The sequence below is a fragment of the Lepeophtheirus salmonis genome, chromosome 14, assembly GCF_016086655.4.
Source record: "Lepeophtheirus salmonis chromosome 14, UVic_Lsal_1.4, whole genome shotgun sequence".
Lineage (NCBI taxonomy): Eukaryota > Metazoa > Arthropoda > Copepoda > Siphonostomatoida > Caligidae > Lepeophtheirus > Lepeophtheirus salmonis.
This window is the reverse complement of record NC_052144.2, coordinates 391,515-414,020: the sequence shown is the minus strand read 5'-3', so window position 1 is coordinate 414,020 and position 22,506 is coordinate 391,515. Positions and strand designations below refer to the sequence as shown.

At 32.0% G+C, this 22,506-nt stretch overlaps 3 protein-coding genes and 1 long non-coding RNA gene across 5 annotated transcripts; 2 read left to right on the top strand and 2 right to left on the bottom strand.

Annotated features, from left to right (window-relative positions):
- Positions 1-2,741: 2,741 nt before the first annotated feature.
- Positions 2,742-5,641, bottom strand: LOC121129287 (sin3 histone deacetylase corepressor complex component SDS3). Its single transcript, XM_040724993.2, has 4 exons — positions 5,232-5,641; positions 4,680-5,165; positions 4,288-4,471; positions 2,742-3,197 (listed from the first exon to the last, which is right to left on the bottom strand). The coding sequence occupies exons 1-4, from the start codon at positions 5,388-5,390 to the stop codon at positions 3,091-3,093; spliced, it is 936 nt and encodes a 311-aa protein (XP_040580927.1). The 5' UTR covers positions 5,391-5,641; the 3' UTR covers positions 2,742-3,090.
- A 1,479-nt stretch (positions 5,642-7,120) lies between these two features.
- Positions 7,121-9,528, top strand: LOC121129414 (coiled-coil domain-containing protein 22). Of its 2 annotated transcripts, none has more exons than XM_040725137.2 (8): positions 7,121-7,265; positions 7,386-7,501; positions 7,576-7,758; positions 7,845-8,344; positions 8,404-8,694; positions 8,750-8,889; positions 8,961-9,126; positions 9,192-9,528. In XM_040725137.2, exons 5-8 carry the CDS (start codon positions 8,482-8,484, stop codon positions 9,423-9,425), a joined length of 753 nt encoding a protein of 250 aa, XP_040581071.1. In that variant the 5' UTR covers positions 7,121-7,265; positions 7,386-7,501; positions 7,576-7,758; positions 7,845-8,344; positions 8,404-8,481; the 3' UTR covers positions 9,426-9,528. The 2 variants fall into 2 exon arrangements, with proteins under 2 accessions (XP_040581071.1, XP_071749381.1); XM_071893280.1 differs by having other exon boundaries at positions 7,136-7,202.
- Positions 9,529-11,563: 2,035 nt separating this feature from the next.
- LOC121129862 (uncharacterized) lies at positions 11,564-15,302 on the bottom strand. Its single transcript, XM_040725573.2, has 3 exons — positions 14,935-15,302; positions 12,583-13,002; positions 11,564-11,828 (listed from the first exon to the last, which is right to left on the bottom strand). Exons 1-3 carry the CDS (start codon positions 15,193-15,195, stop codon positions 11,589-11,591), a joined length of 921 nt encoding a protein of 306 aa, XP_040581507.1. The 5' UTR covers positions 15,196-15,302; the 3' UTR covers positions 11,564-11,588.
- Positions 15,303-16,001: 699 nt separating this feature from the next.
- LOC139907138 (uncharacterized) lies at positions 16,002-17,650 on the top strand. The gene is made up of 3 exons (XR_011783486.1): positions 16,002-16,679; positions 16,733-16,872; positions 16,935-17,650. It is a non-coding gene; the product is annotated as an uncharacterized lncRNA (long non-coding RNA).
- Positions 17,651-22,506: the final 4,856 nt, after the last annotated feature.

The window sequence follows — 22,506 nt, the reverse complement described above, 5'->3', positions numbered from 1 at the left end:
CTTATAAGTGTAAGTCCTTGTTGAGCTTAGTGTATAACTGTGCTTCGACAACGGAATAATTCCTGCCCATGCCCTTGCTAGATACGGAGTACAATTTGTGTTTATTAACTTGGTCTGATAGATCCCCCGGCTAATCTAATAAAACGTCATGACAGTATATCTTCTCGTCTCCAAAAAAAATTCCAATGGGTCACGAGTGTTGCTTACTTATACTGAGTGGTCCATTAAAATCTGAACACATTTAATTTTAAAATTCAGCAAGATATAATATATTAATTAACAAAAAAATTCAACAAAATTAATACAATAAATAGGTGATCTCTTGATCATTAATATAGCAGCCCTTAGCGGCAATAATGGCTTCTAGGGGGAAGGTCTGGATACGCTACGGATGTAGTTCTTTGTCATTTCGTCCCAGTGCTGGCTGACAGTGGCTTTGAGGTCTTAGTTGTTTGGATGATAGACACTCCAGGACTTCCCCTTGACATGCCCACAAAAGGTGAAGTCGAGGGGGTTGGCATCAGGACTCGAAATAGAGTTGAAAAAAACTCAAGAGTCTTGCAACGGAGGAGATGGGTTACTTTCATTGCTGGCGTCAAAAGTGGCTTCTCCACCCTACAAGGATCTTTCCACCCACTTTTTTTTTTTTTTGATAGATTCTATGACAGTCTGGTGTGAAATCCTGGGAACTCTTGTAAGGGGCATCATGGACTTGAGGGCATTGGGCTGGGGTGTTTTCCTTAACTCCTCCGCGTCCAGTTTGGCTTTTTTGGCAGAGTCTTTCTTATTCTCCACCGTTTTGGGAATGCTGACGGTGTGGATTGTGGTCCTGGAGACACCCAACTGGTTGGAGTGCCCGAATGGAAATTGGCCGATCACCTTCAAGTGTCATTTTCTGGACTTGTACGTAAGCTAGAGCACTCAGGTTTGTCTAGCTTTTTAACTAATTGTTAATGTTTTAGTATATTGAAATAAGAATTAATTTCAAGAACTCAACCTTCATTAATTATTGAATAAGTAAGTGTTCAGATTTCAATGGATAACCCGGTATTCGTTTGTAAGCAAAGCGACAGAGACTCAGGTTGTCTTGTGGGAAAATAATATAACTCCCTGAATGATAATATTATTTAATAAAAAATAACATACTCGTATGATTTTTACCTATAAGGTGCTATCAAAATTTCTTTTTGATGCACCTTCTTCTTCTTAACGTATTCTGACATCCTCATGATTGGGTTTACCTTAAAGGCCCCCATAATGTCTTCAGGCTTCACTTTGGTGGGTCTTCAACTTTTGGGTTTGTTCTTAAGGTTTAATCAAACAAACGATTTCTGGCGCGACAGACTGTGGCCTTGATGACGTTTAAGGCCTTCATTATGTCCGAGGTGGTCCTTTCGGCGCGGATTAAATTGCCTTTGATTGCTCTTCTTGCCTCCATCGCGACATATACAGAATTTTTGTTTACAACATGTATATCAACCAAAGGCTTAGAATCTATGCTATTCAAAAATAATCGGAACCTTCATTACTTTTTCTACACGCGGTGAAAGATAACTCCCCAAGAAATCTTTAGTGTTATTCTCCGTTTTTCATGAGCACACTCATACGTAACTACTCAATACAATAATACTTATATCATTTCTTATGAATTATGATGTGTTCTCTCCTCAAGAATGAAATAGTAATCAATAAGAGTTTAAGGGGGAAATAATAAGTCGATTTTTAGTGGAACAAGGGGCAAAGTAGAACTATGCCTAATCTCCCTTTGGACCCTTCCCTATTCTCTGTATCGTTTTTCGTGGAGTATAATTTCATAGTTCTACTTACCTTTTTGCCCAAAATTCCATGAAAATGCACATCAATTATGATATACATGAGCAGAGTCTATATAACAAGATTGAGGCACTAGAAAAAGGGAACGTCAATTCTTAAGTACGCAACAACAGGGTTGATCTTATCTAGTGCAACACATTATATTATTTTCAATTTTTCAAGAGTAAAATTTAAACGAGGCGTTTTGAAAGGAAATTTATTTAACAAAAGCATGTGAAAATATTACTTGGCACAATTTTTATTCTATATGTGAGCCCTCAGTTCTAATAATTGCCTCGATACGAGGCCTAAAACCCTTGGAGTCCTTGATCATGTAGTCAGACTCGAGCTCAATCCACTGCTTCTAGATGGAAGCCTCTAGAGACTAAATACTCCTGTGAGGAGTAGCACACACCTTCTCCTCCAGACGCACCTAAATAGAGTAGTCCAAGGAAATCGTGTCAGGAGAGGAGAGCGGTCACATATTGAGGACCCCAAAGTCCGGAAAGTTGTCTCTCAGGAAAGCCTATCGCATATCGTCTTAGTGGCAGGGTGACACGGAGCTCCGTGTCATTTGTGGAAACAAAGTTGTCCTCGAACTTTTCTCTCACACAAGGTTGCACTTTTTTATCCAGAAGTTCAATATGAGCACCTGCATTGAGCCACTCCTTCCTCTCCACAAAAATGAGAGGAAATCGGGAATTTTTAAAAGAATCACATCGGAATAGGGATTTTTTTTAAATCGTCCTATCACTTCTATAAATGAATGCTGCCTACGTGAAATTGATAGCTAAGATATGTAATGCTAACATGAAACATTCGAAAAGTTCGCTCAAAATTTCTTGGGACTAGCCTCCAAACGGAAAAATACTTCCGTTAGATCCCACCCTACACTAACAAGACCCCAATCAAAGGAATTTTATATAAACTTTTAAGGGACTTAAAATGTTATATATTATCTATATAAAATAGTATTTTTATTAGTACATAATATAAAAACCTAATTAAAATATAATAACATGAGAAAGGAACATAAGAATCAAGCGTAGTTAAAGTGCATAGCACTTCATTTTTTTCATATAAAAAATAATCATAATGAATTATATATAGTCACACACATCCAGTGATAAAATATCATGACAGGAAATGAATAACTTTATTGGTAAAGCTCAAAGTATTATGGCATAATTCATTACACAGTTAATATAAAAATGCAAACGAAAAAGAAGGTCAACAAGAGTAGTAGCGTATAAGCCAAATGTCTTGAAAATATCAGATTTAAACGGCCCTCCGCTTCAACAGATACTTTCCTTTCGCTAATTGTGGTAAATAAATTCGAATTTTCGTGTTTTCCGAGGATTTTCTAACCCATATCGCTTCATTGCCTACAAAATATCAAATTAAATTCAAATATTATATCCATTCGTTAATGCAATACGCTCATTATTATTAGTGATGGTACGACTCATCGGAATCGGGAAAATAATGTTTAATTTCCGATTCCAATGTATTATTACTATCATATTTCCGTCGAAATATAATTTATGATGGCAATATGCTCGAAAACTGAACTTCAGTTAACTTGTTCTTGACAAATGCGGTCGGTGCAGATATTTTTATTTAATTGAAATATCTGGGACTGCACCGAACGTTTCTAAACGTGTCTGATCACCGTACTGTACCGGCTTATCCGTTAGACTCCCTAATAGTACTGTAACATCGGTCAATCTGGAATTGTACTTATTAAGCTCTAACCAGTTATTATTTAAAGTAAGTAAAAATGTGGTAAATTGTAAAAGACAGGAATTACATCCATAATGTAGCTTCAAAAATCGCGGATTTACATTACGTGGTGTTTGGAATTCCTCTGAATGCCCGTATAGTGCGGTTATTCTCCTTGTCTCACGCTTTTTATATTATAATAATAAAAAATTATAAAAACTATACATATATTGAGGTAAACAATAATTTTAGTAGTTGTTGATGAGTTCCTTCATACTATGCCTATATATTCATTTAATATAAGTATATACTTTCGCATAGGAGGAGGTGTCCTATAAGAATTTAATTTTATACCTAGACTTAAAACATTTGGTAATTACTTAACATACAAACTTACAATGTAAAAGGTTACTGAATAAATATTGGTTAAGTTTCGATGAATTAAATTTTATAGTATTTAAATGACCAAATTAAAAATAAAGTAAATACCTGATTAAGATTAAATTTACCATACTAAAAAAAATAAAGGAAAAATAGTAAAAAGTGATTAGGAAAAATTATTTTTCCTATTTAACGGGTTTCAGTACTAAAAAAGTCACCTTACAACACATATATTTCTTGTTCCCAAAAACCGTGATAAGCGCGGGACCCGCTAGTCTAAAGACCGTTTGTAGCGATATAAATGACAGAATCGTATGTAGAATTTTTTGGAAGCGTCCCATCACTATTAATTCTTAATTAAGGATGACTCACCAATATTGCAAATCACGGCTGAAAATTTATCACCATTGAAGCTTTCAACTTGTACAGTTTGACCACGACGGAACCATTTTTTTTCGTAGAACAACTTTCCGTCTTCTATCCTTGTTTCCCTTATATAAGATGAATTAGATGATGAATGGTTATTCGTATTCGATGAATAATTTGACTGTTGTTTCTAGAATATTTCAAATCATATTACTTTCTTAAAATAAAAAAAATGGCAAAACACGGAAGGACTTGTCACAAGAAAAAACAGACAAAGTGACTAATACAAAAAGCATTTACATATTAAAATGTGATTGAATCCAGTAGGGATAAAATAAACATTCAAGCAAGAAAAAACAGACAAAGTAAGTAGTATAATTAATAATAGGAATTCTTACAGAATATGCCTTATTTTTATTCACAATACGCAGATCATCAATGATTTCACTTTCGTCCAGAAGTAATTGAATATTCGTCTGCATGTTTTTCCGTCGTTTGTCAGAGGAGCCAGAGCCCAGTCCCGTAGAAGAGGGTTCATTCGTACGTCTTCGTAGTTTCCGTGTGGAAATGGGTTTCAATTCCATGGAGTCACCAGTGAGCTCCATACTATGACGTTCGTTCTCTATGAACTTTTGTTTGTCCTCCAATTCCACAACGAGCTGCTCACGAAGAAAGACTTTATGTTCCTCAAACTCTCTGACTGCTGCTTTTTTCTCATTCACGTAGTCCTGCTCCACCATTTCGATTTCAAGATCTCTTACAATGTCGTTGACGCGCATTCGCTCCTTGTAGGAGCACTCCAGTTTACGGAGTTTTTTCACATACTCGGGATGAATCCCTTCCTCAAGCTTCTCCAACTGACGCTTCAGGTGACTAAGTTTGTCCTAGATGACAAAAGTCACATATTCCTTATTTAAGAAAAATACAAAATCAACTCATGAATGAATTACCTGATACATGAGCTCAACATACTGCTCTTGTCCTTCCACTCCCGCGTGCGATGGATAGAGATCCGATTCCGAAGGACCCTCATCATCAGCCATTTCCACTGAGGTTTGACTCTCAGAGTCCTCAGCCCATGGAGACTCGTAGTTATTCTCTACATTCATATCTCAGTCCAATCCGAAACTTGAATGACTTTCAATAGATGCGCGTCCCAGACATAATTCTACCTTCAATTCCAAGCTGTGTGTGTTGACGCTCAATAACTAATGCGTACTTTAAATATCTGGAATGACATTAGTTCAAGAACGCAACCTCATGGGTGGGTTAAATAACATTCTAATGAAAAAATAAAGTGGCTGGATCTTAGTCAAAATGTACAATTTGTGGTATAATGTTGAGTTTAACTTTTATAAGCAAGGTCTACAAATTGGTCATTCGAATTTCCAACTAGTTTAATTGCAGGGAGTGGGCTGGAGGAGCTTTAGAAGATTTTTTAGTTTTTATCATATTTTTTTTGTTCAGGATGAATATTTTTTACGCGAAGTTAATTTTTTTTCAAAAAATTTTATGTTTGAAATTTCAATTTTGTGTGAATTTCTATTGATTTTTTAAATTAAAAAAAAAAAAAATTAATATTTAAATGTAATAATATTATTAATATTTTAACATCAATGTTTTTGATTTTTTTTTCACGGAATATCCATGGAATATTAAATTATTGCATTATCCTTTTCCCAAGAAGTACTGTGAATCCTTCATTTCAAATTATTGATCTCATTTTTTGGTTGCAACTCGTACACTTTGGTACAAGTTTCAACCTCTACTCAACATCTCAACCAAATAATCTAAGCTTTAATACTAAGTTAAGAACTTTTTCAATTAAAATAGACAGTTAGACTCATTTTTTGGATTTATGTCATACATTTAAGCTTCAATACAGATTTCTACATAATTCCATGACTAAAAAGAGGCAAAACAATAATTTTTAGTAGGTTATTTCATAATTTGAATTCAAGGATCCATTCTTGAAGAAATAAATACATGATGACTGATGTTATTATCAATATCACAGAAGGATTTTTTTGGATAATCCTTATTTACAGTGAAATAATGTCATCAATATCAAAAAAAAATACTTAAATAGGTTAATCATATCTAACTTTTAATATATTATGTATTATTTCAACATTTCATAAGTGAAACAGAAGCATCCAAAAACTTCACAAGGTAATATCAACGGCATATTTGCAACGGAAAGTTTTAAAACACTGACAGAGATGCATAACCTTCATATTTCAAATCTAAAGAGATATAAAAATGTATTAAACTTTAGATTTCAAGTAGTAGAAGAGACGGACAATGTAGAAAATCCAACTTTGTAAACAATTTGTAAAAGTCCAAATTATTAATTACCCACTGATGAGGTTGCGCACTAGATCCAAAGCCACACCAGATATTGAAAGGACATATCACAATAGTATTCCAAACAAAAGATATAAACAACACTAAAAAAAAAAAACGTAGGCTCGCGCAGGCCGGTAAAAATTGAGTAAAAGAGTTTTTGCGATATATAAACAATGTTGCGTCCAATGAAATGATCTATTTCAAAACAAAAGTTTTTAGGATAGACCGAGCTAAGTAAGTTAACTAAATCCACTGTCGTAAATTCTCAAAACGTGAGCAGGTTGTGTCAAAATTTATCTATTTAACAAATTAGAACTGGAATTGGATATAATATATTAGTAGTATTAGATATATTATCTTAATTTGATTTTCAAATCCAAGTTTAGTTAGTAATGAAACAACAATAAATAACCTATTCGAGTCTTCCCTATTATTACTACAATAAAAAATAAAATAAGGGAAATAAGAGGTTTTGTGATTACTTTAATAAGAAAATATTTATTGTAGTCTACAATAATAACACTTATACTATATTATTGGCAACATATTATAATTATTAATGTAACTATTAAGTAATAAAAATATTATATTATTATTCCTAATAAATCAAAATGACACTTTGACTTGCTTAAAAGGTACCTACAAACAAAAAATTTGGACTATCAATAGCTGATTTAATTGGAAATATGAGATAGTCACTATTTGCCAGCTTTTTTAACTATTTCTTTTTTATTTCATACATGATTTGATAATAGAAAAAGTGGATGTATTTTGTATTATCGATTAGCTTCTTAAAGTGAGAAACTCCCTCTGCTTATAAGATGAATTCCAAAGATTCTCTCATCGTCGAATCGCTTATTAATGCTGGATGGTATTGACATAATATTTTATTGTTCTAAAAAAACAAAATAATATATTTATATAACATTTATTATTTTATTCTAGTCCTTTGGATGAAAATGTTGGGTTAAATGATTTTTCTTCTGAGCTTGTGTTTTGCTCTGTTGCTCGATTACTCAATTTAATCCTGGAGGAAAATATATTTCCTATAGAATGGCCAAATTCAGTTTCTTCTAGATACAATTTAGGGATAAAGATGGCAAAAACTATTGAAAATTTTGGTTATAAGTAATATCTCAAATAATTTATTATATATAGCTACATGTTAGTTAAAGTGAATATATTTATAATTTATGTATAAACTATTTTTTTAGTGCTAGTGACATTGGTTATCAAACATTTCTTCATAAGGATGCATCAACATCAAAAGACTTGGGACTCATTTTTCAATTTTTAATTGAAAAATTACCCTTCAAAGCATCATCTTCCTTTATGCAAGAGAGTATCCAGTCGAATAAATCCCATTCAGCTAATAAATACGAACAAAAGACGAGCTCATCTTCGAAAATATATCATTTCAATAAAACAAATCCCGAGTTTTACCATTATCGAAATTCAAATCTTTTAGAACCTCTTAAAGCTATACTATCGGATGAAGCGTACCTCTCTTTAAATCAACAATTATACAACAATAGAAGGCAGTATTTAGCCTCATCTTTAAAGTTAATGAGTGAAAAAAAAATATGCAACAGATAATGATTCTTTTGTAGATTGTCAAAAACTCGTCTCCCATTTAGATGAAGAATCAAAAGAAGTTATCAATAATCTCCAAAATAGAGAAGATGTGTTGGAACATGAGTTGAAGATCAGTAGCGTAATTGTTTTCTTTGTCATGACTTGTATTATTTGATTTATTCTTTACTATTTATATAGGAACGTTTAGAAGAATTGAAATTTGAAATAAATAAACTATTGTTGGATTTAAAAGACATACAAACATCCAACAAAGGGATGGAAGACCTCATCATTGATTGTGAAAATAATATAGCTACCCTAAAGAAGGTACATCAGATCTTGTCCGATGAAAGTTCTATTGTGAAGCTTGGTGAGCTGATTGAAAAGCGTAGAAATAAACGGAAAGTACTCCAAAAACAATGGGAAGAAGGTGCGAAACCTGTTGAGGCTGAACACGAATCTCTGACAACCAAGTTAAGGGATTTAAAGGTATGGGTATCTTCATTTCCCATATATCTTTTAATTATAACCCTTTTACAAATAGAGTGAAGAGGATTCATTAAGCATTACATTTAACTCCATAAATACAAAAATCCAAGAAATGGAAGAGTCTATTGAGCGGAAAAAAGTTATTCTCTCTAGCCAAACAGACTATTACAATCAAATGAAGAAGGGAAAACCCAGGTAATTACTAATTAGATACGCTCAACACAAGCACGATTAGTACCACACATAAATTCATACTTCCTTTTTAGATCTATATATACTGATAAATTAATTGATTTGACTTCAAAAATTGATGGCCGTTCATCGGAAATTAAAGTAGAGATGGAAAATATGAAATTACTCTATAAAGACATTAATTTACTCAGTAGTCAGCTAGATAGAACTTATGCTGAAACAGATTCCAAGATATTTCAAGTAACTGATTAATAAAATGGTTTTAATACTTATTCATAGATATTGTTGCCTTTTCATGTTTATAGGTTGCAAGAGAAGATATTAACATGATCAGTGGATATAAGATCCTTCAAAAATGGTATACTAAGTGCAATGAAGCTATGGAAGACATAAAATCCGTAGGGAAAATTCAGCGGGATATCCAGGATCTGGAGAAAAAGATTGAGAGAGAAAAAACCAGGGACTTTGCTGGGAAAATCGAAAGAGTTAAGAAAGACATTTCCATTATTTCTAGGGAAAATGTCACTTTGACAATTTAACCCGACTTGGCTAAAAATATTAATATAATCCAATTTACATGATATGTTAAATAATATATATTACATAGACCAAATATAACTCGTTTTTTGTTTTTCAGAAAAAGTTAGGAGGATTTTATTTAGCATTGCTAATTATATAGAAAAAAAAACAAGAGTATATTCTTTCGACATGATTGTGTTGTAAAAATTTGATAAACCTTATCAAATGATTTACTAAAATCATAGCAAATTTTATAAATATCTAGTCCCAAGTCTTTTTGCTAAGCATCTTCATTCCAAATCAAATTCGGTGTGCATGACTTCTTTGTTGGGAACCCATCCTGATTTGCAGACATCAGTTTATTTCCATTTTAGAAACGTACAAAGAGAACAATGTATTATTTTGTTAACTATTCGAAGCATTTGACGTAATGGATATTGACCCATAATTCTTCACATCTCATGGATTGCCATTTTGGTTAATTGGAATAACACTTACGCACTACCAATGAGTAGAAACAATTCCTGGATAGATTCATTGTATATTATTATGAGGGGAAGTGTCTATTTTTTATTTTATTTTAAGGATATATAAACTTATGCTGTCAGACATAGATGATGATGTCTTTAGACACACAATTGGTAATTCTCTGTACTTCCAACTCTTGAAGAAAAGAAGAAGAAAGAAACCCACACAAACAAGGACTATGATCTGGGAGTTGTGTAGAAACATCTTCCATATTTTCACGAAATTCATCTTAATAAACTGCCCTAAAATCATTATTGAATTAATTTGCAATGTTTAAGTCACCCAATATAACATTTCGATCATCACTTTCGAGTTGTTTTACGGTTATACGATCTTAGTTAGTTATATTTTTTGATGCAGGCAAACAAAGTTTTTATGTTTTGCTGATTGGAGCTAACATTTATATTTTCTTTAGAAAGATGATACTTAAAACTTTGACTCAGCTTAAAGATCCATCCATACGCCTAACCGACTTATCAATCTAAGGGGATGGAGACTTGTTCTCATCTATTCTCCTTAATAGCCCATACATATCTATTACGTTTTTAAAAACCTTTCACATATAGTATGGTTGTGCACGATTCAGGTTCAGCGGTTCATTCATTTCAACGGTTTTGGTCTTGTTTCAGATATTAGATACAAGCAGGACCGCAGGAGGAGGGGGGACTCAGGATGATGGAGAATTGAGGCTTGCTTCAGTCTATACATACATAGTACACACGTTTCTTAAAAAGGGGTGTCTCAGCTAAAAATGTTTTAGTTTAGGGGGACCTTGACAAAGATAAGTTTGGGACACCCTAGCTTAAGAAATATTATAGGGACCCCAGATGCTAAGTAGCGGAGTTGGATCCATAATCTACAACACCCTACCCTCTCATTTACACCGTCTGGCGCCTAAAACCCCTTTTCCAGATCTATAAAAAAAAAGACTTAATGATTATAAATATATCAATAATACACCCAACGAAAATATGCACAAGAACAGAAACCAATATGCAATATATTGTTCGATTTTGTTGGTTCTGGTTCTCGTGGTTCAAGAAGCAGAGCCGCTTTAACTGCTAGACCGATAAAGGAACAACCTTGCATATATGTCTTATGTGCTTAGTGGTGAACCAAGTGAGTTATAATGAGTGCAGAAAAATGTCACCCAGTTGACAGAAATAAGGTTCCAATGGGTGTATCTTTGCGTTTCAAGGGTTGTCCCAAGAAGTTAAGTGATTTTTTCAAATGTTTCATGTTAGCATTACATGTCTTAGTTATCAATTTCACCTAGGCTGATATTGATAAGTAATTAAAAAATAATCTAGAAATTTCAATTAAAGAATAAAAGTTAGGTACACTTTTGGGTATGCAATCAAATGATTGTGGTAAAGAGGTTACAAACAAAATCGACATGTACATTTTCATTGTGAGACAAAATTGTTGTGGGTAATAGCGTTAGAAGCAATATAATTGTGAGTAATTTCATTCCAAGACAATATCATTCGCGCTATCAAACTATTGATTGATAAAAAAAAATCCACAGCAGCCTTTTCCCTATGCATCATGGAACCTTTCTAATATCCCTAAATACAACCCGGTCCCGAGGTTGTAGAGGTGAAATGATTATACAAAATACTCAATAAAATATTTTCAAAATGACTCTTTAATACTTAAGACTTATATGTGTTATACTCGTATTGTTTTGGGGGAATATAGTTGAATACTCGCTTTGGAGTAAATTTCTTCCTAATTTTAACCCCAACAATTTCAATTTCATCTTCCGAGTGGGCGTTGTCCTGGGATTCTTGGGCGGATTCACATATTTCCGGAGTTCCATTGAAAGCAATGTCAGGGATGATATCATTTGACAACTTCTCACTGGAGTTAACTTCGTAATTATTATTCCTTACCTATAAGTATATAACAAACACAAAAATACGTTTACTTTAAAAGTATCAATACTACAATGTATGGGGGAGGCACGTTCGTTACAAGTATTATGAAACTCCAATTCGTCAATACCAGATTTACCTCATTTATTAAACTATTATATATTTTCAGAATATCTCCTCAATATTAAAAATCCTATCCACACCCCCAATTCAAAGAATATTGTTTTAACTAAATAGTGCTATACAAGTGCACAGGCCCAAGCAAATAGCTCTAATTAAATTTAGAAAAATGGTTTTTTTTGCTGCTATATGCAGAGTGACTAACCATACTCATTTGCCTGGATATGTTCTCTTTTTACATTCTCATTCAGAACGTCTGGATCTATTTTTTTTAAATTCCTGAATTTATTTTTAAGAGTGAATCGATCTACGAGGTGTAAAAAAGAGTGTGCACGTTCTTTTGGTCTCTTTAATTTAATATACGATCAAAAATATTTTAAGGAAAGTAAATTTAAAAATAAAGCAAGATCAAAATCAAATTTTTTGAAAATATAAAAAAAAAATCTAGGATAATAAGCAAAAATCCCTTTAAATTTAAGTAATTTCAAAATATTTACCCTCTCCCTCTAAAAGCAACACTATTTCCTTTGGAAATTAAAATATGGACACACACTCTAGCTAGCTACATGACAATTATTAATTCTCAAAAAATGCACTTCCCCACTAGTGCATGGCCACTAACAGATCATACAAATATCATGAGATAAATTACCTCTGTTATTAAAGATTCATTCAAAGAAAAGTCATCTCTTATAATCTCTAAGGACCCATCGATTAAGTCCTGGAAAATATCTTCGATATCTTTGGAGGTCTTGTCCTTTTTTTTCTTAGTTTTATTATTTGGGCCTTTTTTTTTTGCTCTTCTGTTAACAAAATTCGAATAATCTTCGTCCCTATCATCATCGCTTACCATGTCCATATTATAAATGGTTGGGACTATCATGATTTTCTCCCGATTTGAGCTTCTTTTTTTTTCTTTATAAAAGACAGTCGAATAATCTTTGTTACTATCATCCTCATCTACCATGTCCATATTATACGTGGTTGCGACTTTGGTTCTAGTGGGCCTCATTCTTTTAACTATAGAGGAATTCAAGTATTTTGTCGGACTTGTTGGAAAATAATATAAAACCTATTTACAGCAAAAATATCTTAATAAATATTTATTTTTAATTAAGAAAAGAAAACTGCAGGATTATATAAATATATTTTTTGTGGTGGGAGGATGGGGCTGTGGGCTTGGTTTGAAAAAAAATTTCAAATATTAAATTTTTAATCTTCAAAAATCCATAGACATTCGCAAAAATGTTAAAAAAAAAACAGATGTTAAAAAAAAAAATTTTGGATTTTTTTTTCCAAATATTAAATTTTTTGGAGAAAAATTTCCAAACTCCATTGCTATTCACAGAAAATGAAATTTCAAAAATGTACAGCTGTTCACAAAGAATAAATTTTTTGGATTTCTTTTCTCCAAAATCCATAGATATTCTCAAAAAAAAAAATTGAATTTTTTTTTCAAAAATGCACACCTGTTCACAAAGAATATATTATTTTAGAAATTTTTTCAAATATTACATTTTTTGGAGAAAAATTTCAAAAATTTAATTTCAAATATTGAATTTTCTGATTTTTTATTTTACTTATTAAATTTTCTAGTAAAAAGCAAATAAATCCTTAATTGTGTGGCTGGGGCTACAACCCCACCATCCCACCTCCTGCGGATGCCTTGAAGATCGGGCAAATAAGTTGGAGAGGTATCTAAACATGGGGGACTGGAAGGGAAAATATAAAATAATATAAGTTATGTGTCAACGTTTAAACAATTTCGAATCAATATCAGGAAAAGAAGAAAATCCCAATTTTTGCAATTTTTATCAGATAATAATAATTTTTCTCATAATTGAGTATAGATTACATTTATATTTGTTGCATTAACCCCACGTTAAAGGAGACTAATCCATACAATGTTTACAGCCTTACTCTTTAAGCGACGAAATAACTACAAAGTGTAATGATTAAGACCTTTGATTTATTATAAGATAAGTTTCAAATAAATTGAGGGGTACAAAGAAGTGCACGAAAAAAACAATTAAGTTAACTAAGACGAATTATCCTTTATTTCTATCAACAAATAATACTAATTAATCCTTTAGAGCACTGGTTCTTAATTTTGTTAGAAGATTTCATATGACTCTTCACCGAACCCTTCTCCATTGGTCAAGTAGAGCGTGTCATCACAAATCATGTGTGTTTTGACCTCCGGCGAACCCCTGAGACTCCCTAGGTTTCGATCCAACCCAGGTTAAGAACTCCTGCTTTAGAGGCTCAGTAAATTGCATTTGAAATAGCTAAAAACGGTTGTCACAATAAAATTATATGAAATTGATTTTATTTGAAAGGCCTAGTTGGGGCTATTTATAATATGTCTCTTAAATCAAATTAGGGTTATAAACTATAGTTACAATTCTTGAGACCTTGAATCATCCCAATAATTTGAATCAAAAGCCTATAATTAACATTAATATGCAAGGTAGTTCTTCAAGAACTGGAAACGACAAAGTCGAACCGGGACCGCAATATATTACTTATCAGTCTCGGGTCTTGTGCTTGTACTTTGTGATTCAAAAATCTATAGGTGTTTAGAAAATTTGGCCCTCAACCTTCGATATACAATAAATAATAATAAAATAATTTATAATAGGTTTAATAAATTTAGTAAATTCGGGAGGGAACTTGCAGTTGCATAAAATTTGTAAGAAACATCCCCCCCCCCAATTGTAGCCAATGGCCATGCTTTGATACTTTTAAGTGTATGTTTCGCTATCAAAATTTGTCAAGAATACTCCCCCAGCAAAAAAAAATCCTAGTAACGGCCCTTTGTACATGTAAATATCGCTTTCTTGAACGTATATACAAATTAATATTTTTAATTGCGTGATTTCCTCCTTGCAGATAATTATAAAAATACCCCCATTTAAAAAAATCACAGCTTGTACACAACATATGTAGTATATATTTTCAGAATCCTTCCCCAATATTAAAATAATAAATGATTCATTAATACCTCATCCACAAAGGATTCATTCAGAGAAAATTCATCTCTTATAACCGGAGTACGCTTCCGAGTACTTCTTCTTATTTCTCCTCTGCTTGAAATCGATGTTGCATCAATACCTTCCAGGGAACCATCTATTGAGTCTGCAAGAATATCTTCGACGGCTTTGGATTTTTTCCTTTGAAATTTCCCCCGTTTTGATACTCTTTTTTTTGATTTTTTGTTAAAGACAGTCGAATAATCTTCGTCACTATCATCTTCACTTATCATCTTTATGTAAATGCTTTATTATTAAATAATAATATTATTATACGTCAACGTGGTTAGGATTTAACTTCCCGAGGGTCTATGAATAGTATTTAAGTTAGGGTTATATTATTAAACAAATAAAAAGGCGGTATTTTCACCAAAAATAAAAAATAAAGAACAAAAAACTAGTTTATCCAAAAATATCAAAGAGTGTTCATTAGTGTTGTGTCAGTCCATAATTACGAATGAGAACTGTAGAGACTACAGTTCAGTTTCGGTCCAGTTCAGTCCTACATATCAGTAATATATTATATAACTTTAAAGTTCGGTCCTTGATAACGTCACTCAACTTTATTTCTACCTTTTGGGATATTGTTTTACAACAGGGATATCCAACACGTGGCCAGAGGGACGCATATTATCGCTTTGGGGGAAAAAAATGAGAAAACTGATAAAAAAAAAATTAACGATTTATTTTCTAAAAAAGGAGGTCGTTCGATCACCTTATGCATCAGAGGAATTTTTTTAAACTTTTCAAAAAATTCAAAAAAAATCCTGTTGCCAAATTGGCTTATTTATCTAACTTTGAAATAAATATGTTTTTAATACTTTTGTTTTATAAATCCATTTTACATGGAATTTAATTTAATGGATTCTGTAAAATAGATCATATAATCATCCATTCAATTAACTCACCTGACAATGAGCAGGGTTAACGTCAAATTGGCAATGAGTTCGATCGAATTATATCTGGAAGAGCACAAGCTCCAATTAAAGAACCTGTAACTGCAGTTTTAATGACTAATGAGAAAAACAGGTTGGTAAACTCATAACTAAGGGTGATAATTTTGGTAAGAATACAAAAGCGTGCGAGGAGAAAAGAAGAATTACTTATGGCATCATTGATTAAATAATATACATCTTCTTCTATCAATCATGAACGTTATCATTCCCGCCTTTATTATTCAATATTAATATAATAATATTAGATGGGGATAGTCGATAGAGAACTGAATAAAATGCCTAAAATAACGTCGCCTTCTGTCTGGATTTCTGAAAATGGAGGCCTAGGAATTTGGAAAATACTTACCGGATGAGAAACAGATGGTTTGTCGATATAAATGTGCCTTTAGTCCCCTGTCTAGAATTACACGCCACTCATTATCTTCATCTCATATCAAGAGCATGGATCTATAAAATCAAGTTAACGATGAATACATCAAGTCAGACTTTAACTCTGATCTCACAAAGATGCTTATTGCATGTAATATAACCTTATCCATTGCTAATCATCTACGTTCAAAAAATTTATGGAGAAATACAAGGGTAAACATATCCCTTCCCGAGGAACCATCATTAAATTAATGGAGGATGTTGTTACTGATGTCATTTATAGAAATACATATAAAATGTTTTGAGTCATCCACACCAAATGACGATCAAGTTATCAGTAAAAAGTATTTACGAATATCGAAATGGAACTCTGAATTTTGTACTATCTCACAGTAAGTATTCAATTTTTTTTTAAATCTAACCATAAAATATGATTCTATTTTAGCTAAACATATCAAGAATTATGATACACAACTCAGTAAAGGGCAAAAACAACTGCTTAAATGGTCACAAAAACGGGGGTAGTAGCTTTGGATGGTTTGCAACTAGTTTGTCTGAGACTACGTACTTCGCTTTAAGACTTGGGTATGATAATTAGGTTTTCCAATATTACATAGTCAATAAATATTACTTTTTTATCACTTAAGGCTTAGCTATGGTTGATGGGCTCCAAGAAATGGTGTTCAGAAAACTCATAAAAGGCAAAAACAACTGTTTAAATGGTCAGAACAACGAGGGTAGTTACATTGGGTGTTGCATTATAATTAACAATTGTGTATATCCTTCATGATAATAGTATGTTGTTATATAAGCATACCTTAATAACGGGGGGGGAAATCTTTTTTGATGCTCTTAATAGGGAGTAATATCGCAGGACATTACTACATAATTAGCTTTTGCTCTAAATCTTTAAGATGCATTTATTTCTAACATTTTTTTATTAATATATTTATTGTCTAATTTTATGATTTTGACATTTACTTTATTATTAATAATTAGTTAGATCTCATCGGTAGAGATATATCTATCCTGTGCACAATTGTATATAGCAACTTCCACATGAATAAGAGGGGTGATTATCTTTTTGATTAAACTCCACGTCTCGCTTGTGTATTGCAACCTAAAGTTATGACATATTTAACTGAATTCCGATGTTAAAACAAGAAAAAATTATCTGGATCAATCTATTATTTCAATATTCTGTATTTATAATTTATTATTATTAATAGTTATATGATTTTAACTGTTTAATTTTGTATATTTAACTTAAATGTTTAATGGTTTATTTTTTAGTATGTAGATTATATTTAATTAAAGCCTACTTTTTTAAACTTTGAGCTTCAAATATATTTCAAATACTCTACTTTGTCGTTTCATTAGCTATTATTCTGAGAATAAGGTTCACAATGAATTACAATTTCATGGAGTGTGACGTTTTCAAATCTACTGTAACGGATAAAAAACGTCAAAGTCAATTATACGTAGTATATCTTCATTAAACATTTTGCTAATAAATACATTCGTTATACCCTCAAAAATCATAATAAAGCAGGCAGATGATAATCACATCAGTATTTTAAACAATGATACCATATGTCTTTTTTTTCCCCTCCTCCTTGCACGCGTTTTTCTCTACAATATTATCAACTATACTCATAACATGAACTTTGAAAAATTATTACTTAATAATTTTTGTCGCAGTTGTAGTTTTTTTTTTTGTAAAATTATTAAATTAATTATTTAAACTGATAATTTTGTTCATCAAATATAAAGTATCAGCTTCAGTTTGTGTTTTTTTCAAAACCATAATGTAATAAGTTTCATAATGAATTAATATAATATATGAAATATTATTCCTCTATTGATCCTTCAATAGTAATGCAATTGGTTTGTAAAGTCAAGTGTATTTACATACGGAGTCAAATGGATTTGGAATCGTATAATTCCAATAGTTGGATTCAGAGCAAAGTTTAAAGTTTACAAAATACTATTCCACACTATAAATTAAGAATAATTGATTCCTAAATGTATTTCTGTGTTTATTATCAATTTATGTTCGGGAAGTTGTTTATGAAAACATAATCATCGTTATAAATTAATTATTCAAGGATCAATGAAGATATAATATGTCATATTATTTGAATGAAACTTATTTTTTTATTAAGGCTTATAAACATTTATATTATAATATAAAATATGTGGATGGAGGAATTGAGTTATGTAACATAGATAAAAAATTTAGTTTCAAATTGTTCCCCTCCCAAAGAACCTTTCAGAACGTGCTGATACACGGCAATAAAAAAATCGGGCATAATTAGACGTAGTAAAACAATTTTAAATAGATTATGACGAGTAAAACGTGCATAATAATAAAACATTTAAAAAAAACTAACTACAACAACTAAAAACCGAGTCAAGAGTCTAAAATTCAAATTAAAAACAATTACTTCCCAAAAGTTTCATAAGACCTAATAATTATTTTCAATGTGTTCAAATATCTTGCTGATATTTTCGGGTAGTATCGTACTAAATCCGCTCCATATTGCCATTCATTACCTCAAACATTTGGAATCCTCAATGAGAAGGCTGAGTGTTGATCTGCAGCAGATATAACATTTTTTCGTAATTCTTCAGCTTCCAGTGGTTGATAGGTGCATAACATGTTTGCAATAAGGCCTTTAGCATTAGACAAAGCAAAATCAAATGCCTTAATATTATCAGTGGAAGATACTCTAAACAATATCATCGCTTTTGTTTAATTAGATTCGATGTTTTCTTGCCCGTTGACATTCAATGATATGACTCGCTTTAAAATCCGAACATGAAGACAATCAACAAAGACATGAAAGGTAGAATTAAAAGGTATCCTCCAGTCTTTGCATAGAGCGTCGTAAAAAATAAGATTTGTGAAACTTATTTATTTAGATGCGGATATAGACATTCCAAAAATCTTATCAAGCATAGTGATTGAATCTAATCTTTAGTATATAGAGAAAACCAAATTAATAACAAAGAAGTCAAGGAAGAAAACTTTGTAAAGTATCTTCCACTTTAAATACTCTTTCGTTTTTAAAATCTTGGAAGAAGTTCTTCCCTACAACCATAGTATTCTAAAGTCAATTTTAAATAAATTAAAGGATATATTATCTTTCATGAATGATAAAAAGATTCAAGTTCATTTGTCATTTTTTTTTTAGAGCAAATCTTCTTGGCAATTAAACCCCAAGTAGGCTATCGCCTATCTCTCTCAATATATGGGGAATTGATTACGCTATGATTGTTTTGTTTTCCTGTAAAAATCAAAAGCGAAATTACCGAAGATCTTAGACTTAGTCAAAGTGTCTTTTATTATTTAAAGAAAGGAATTCAATCGTTAATCTCACTTCAGAGTTATATTAATATAATGACTGATGAAGGTTTGTTTATTCATACTTCGATATTAAATATTTACTTTCTATATAGTGTATACAAGTCAAAGAGTGGAAATTATTGGATAAAAGATTTATGGTCTTGAAAATAGACAAATAATGAAAAACTATATTATCAATTATGATCAAAAATATTACATAGTATTTTGAAATTTACTTCCTGTTAATACAATTTTTCTAGAATTTCAGTGGAATATTTTAATAAATGCCATCAAAGGATTAACGGAGGCAGGATTTGATATTGACATTATATCCTTTAACAATTATCTTACTAACAGAGCATTGATGAATTTTTTTCTTGAAAGGACAAACTAAAATATTCTTTAATAATTTTTTTAATGTAAGTTGCTTATTTATGTAATCTTTGATATGGGCTATGGTACATACTTGGGAAAATATTCAAAATAATTAAAAAAAAAAAAAAAAAACTTCATTCATTTGCCTACCTTTTGTAGAAGACTTCCAAAAGTCTCTTTTTACAGTCATATTAAATAACTTTTGATTTAGAACATTCGGGGAGCCTAAAGTTCTATTATAATTGAATTAAAAAAACCGTACATCCAAATAATATAGAAAAAGTGAATGTTTAATTATAATGCAATTTTTCATAAAAGCACTATTAATAGCTTAAAGAGGGTTCTTAATAATTGTAATTTGGATGACGTCATCAATTGTTATTTCATAATTTGAAAATTAATAGATATTAAAAATGTGAATCAAAATACGCCGGGAATAAAAATCGTGATACAACAAATATGGTCTTATAGTCGACGCCTAATTACTCCAGGCAATCCGTTGGTATTTAATATATCTGCGCAAGTTATTGTTCTTACACCATGCAACCTTGCATTAAATGCTTTCTTAAATCTGCAGGGGCCGCTCAATCATGGCAGTTGCTAAGATTTCTATTTACCTTGGTATGAGTTACTTATTTCTTCCTTTTTGGAAAGTTGTAACTTTGGACTTGATATAAGTGTTAACATCTCCCTTCTAAAGAACGATCATCACCTATTTTTGTTTTAAATTGATTTTAAAATTGATGATAAAATTAATATATGTGAATATATCATATAATTATGATATTTTCCAAGCACAAATGTAAAAAGTTCTCCTCTTTATAGCGGTAATTCATTTTCTGCCCCCCCCCATATCATATACAATGCAGCCAGTGCCGTATGTCAGGAAGATTTTTCAGTCCGCTTTACAATGGTGAACGGTTGATTTTCAGTGGTGAACGTGGGATATTTAAACAGGACAAATGCACAGATTTGATCTTGCAAGAATATCGTCCAATGGACTGTCTGACCATAATTTTCTTTAAGCAAACATTGGGAAAAATAAAATCAAAAAGAAAAACTCTAGACGTAAAGTCAATGCCAATCTATTCAGAAAGGAAGGAGTATAAAATGCACAGGACGAGAATGAGAGGAAAAGTTTTGAAATATAAAATTAAGTGAAACAATTTACACCTCCTTAAGGATTTAGAAAAGAATAACGGATGAAGTTAATTATAATGAACTATATAACGGTTATATCGACAGAAAAGATACCAAATTATTTTTACAAGTCTTAATGTTCTTAACTCACATGTAAAATAAATAATGGAAATAAATGAAGAAAAAATGTATGTGTTCTTTATCATGACTTAGAAGAAGAAGTTTCTCCTCTCTTTCCTTGACGCAAAGGTGTCAATCAAACTGCTCATGTGTTCATGGAGCACCTTGTCCACCATTAACCTATCCATGTTCAAGAGGGTGAGGGAGTAGAGCCTCTCCTGGCCGATGGTGGTACTCATGTGGTTCTTGAGCCATCTGAGACAGGAGAATGACCGCTCCGCCTCACAGCTCCTGATGGGCATTCAGACCAGGGGCACTATCACCATGTTTAACTCCAGCATCAGGTGGAACACTCCCGAGCTTATCAACTCCGCAGTAGTTTGTGACGAAACCATGTCTTCTGTGTCAATATCTGCCTAGAGAAACATAAATTTTAAACATATGATGCAAAATGGAACATTATAATATTAATTTTGAATTGCTGGAAGATTACATGGTTTGACTAGAGCTGCTCGAGATCAAGTCTGTACTGCTTGGCGAAAGCTCCATGACACAGGTCTCCACCTCACTATCATTGACGATTGCAATGAGATCCATTGTGGTGTCTGTATTATAGGTGACAAATCTGCACTCAAGCTCTGATACTTTCAACTTTACTCTCCTTGGAATCTTCGCCTCCTTGAAGTCCAAATCTATTGAGTCTTCCTGGTCAGCGACTGATTTCAGCTAAGACAACTTCAACTCAGCAAGTTTCTAGATTGATTCAAATCGTTTTTCATTATCTTTAAGAATCCTAATCACTAGGTTGACTTGTTTTCGGGCCTTTGTTAGGTCAACCTTTATGCATTGAAGTTCATCTGACAAGATAGATGTGTATTTTAGGAGTGTGTTCAACAGTTCAAACAAATTTGTAACTAAAGATGCTGTTGAGCAGAGAAGTTGCTGTTGAAGTCGACAATGTATTTTTGTGTTTTCTCATTATTATGAGGATCTTCATGATTATGGCCATCTCTAGAGATACAGCGCGTACGGCATTGTAGCGGAGACTCCAGTGGGGACAGACTGGTTCTTCAGGGTAATCGTCTTTGTAAGCTCCTCATCTTCACTTGTTATCTTCGCCGACTTGTAGATTGCTGATCACTTTGGTGACCCTTCAATGAAGTTGTATGAAATTTGCACAGTCCCGATTGTATTTCTCAATAGGGTTATATCCGAGAGAAGATCATTAACTACAA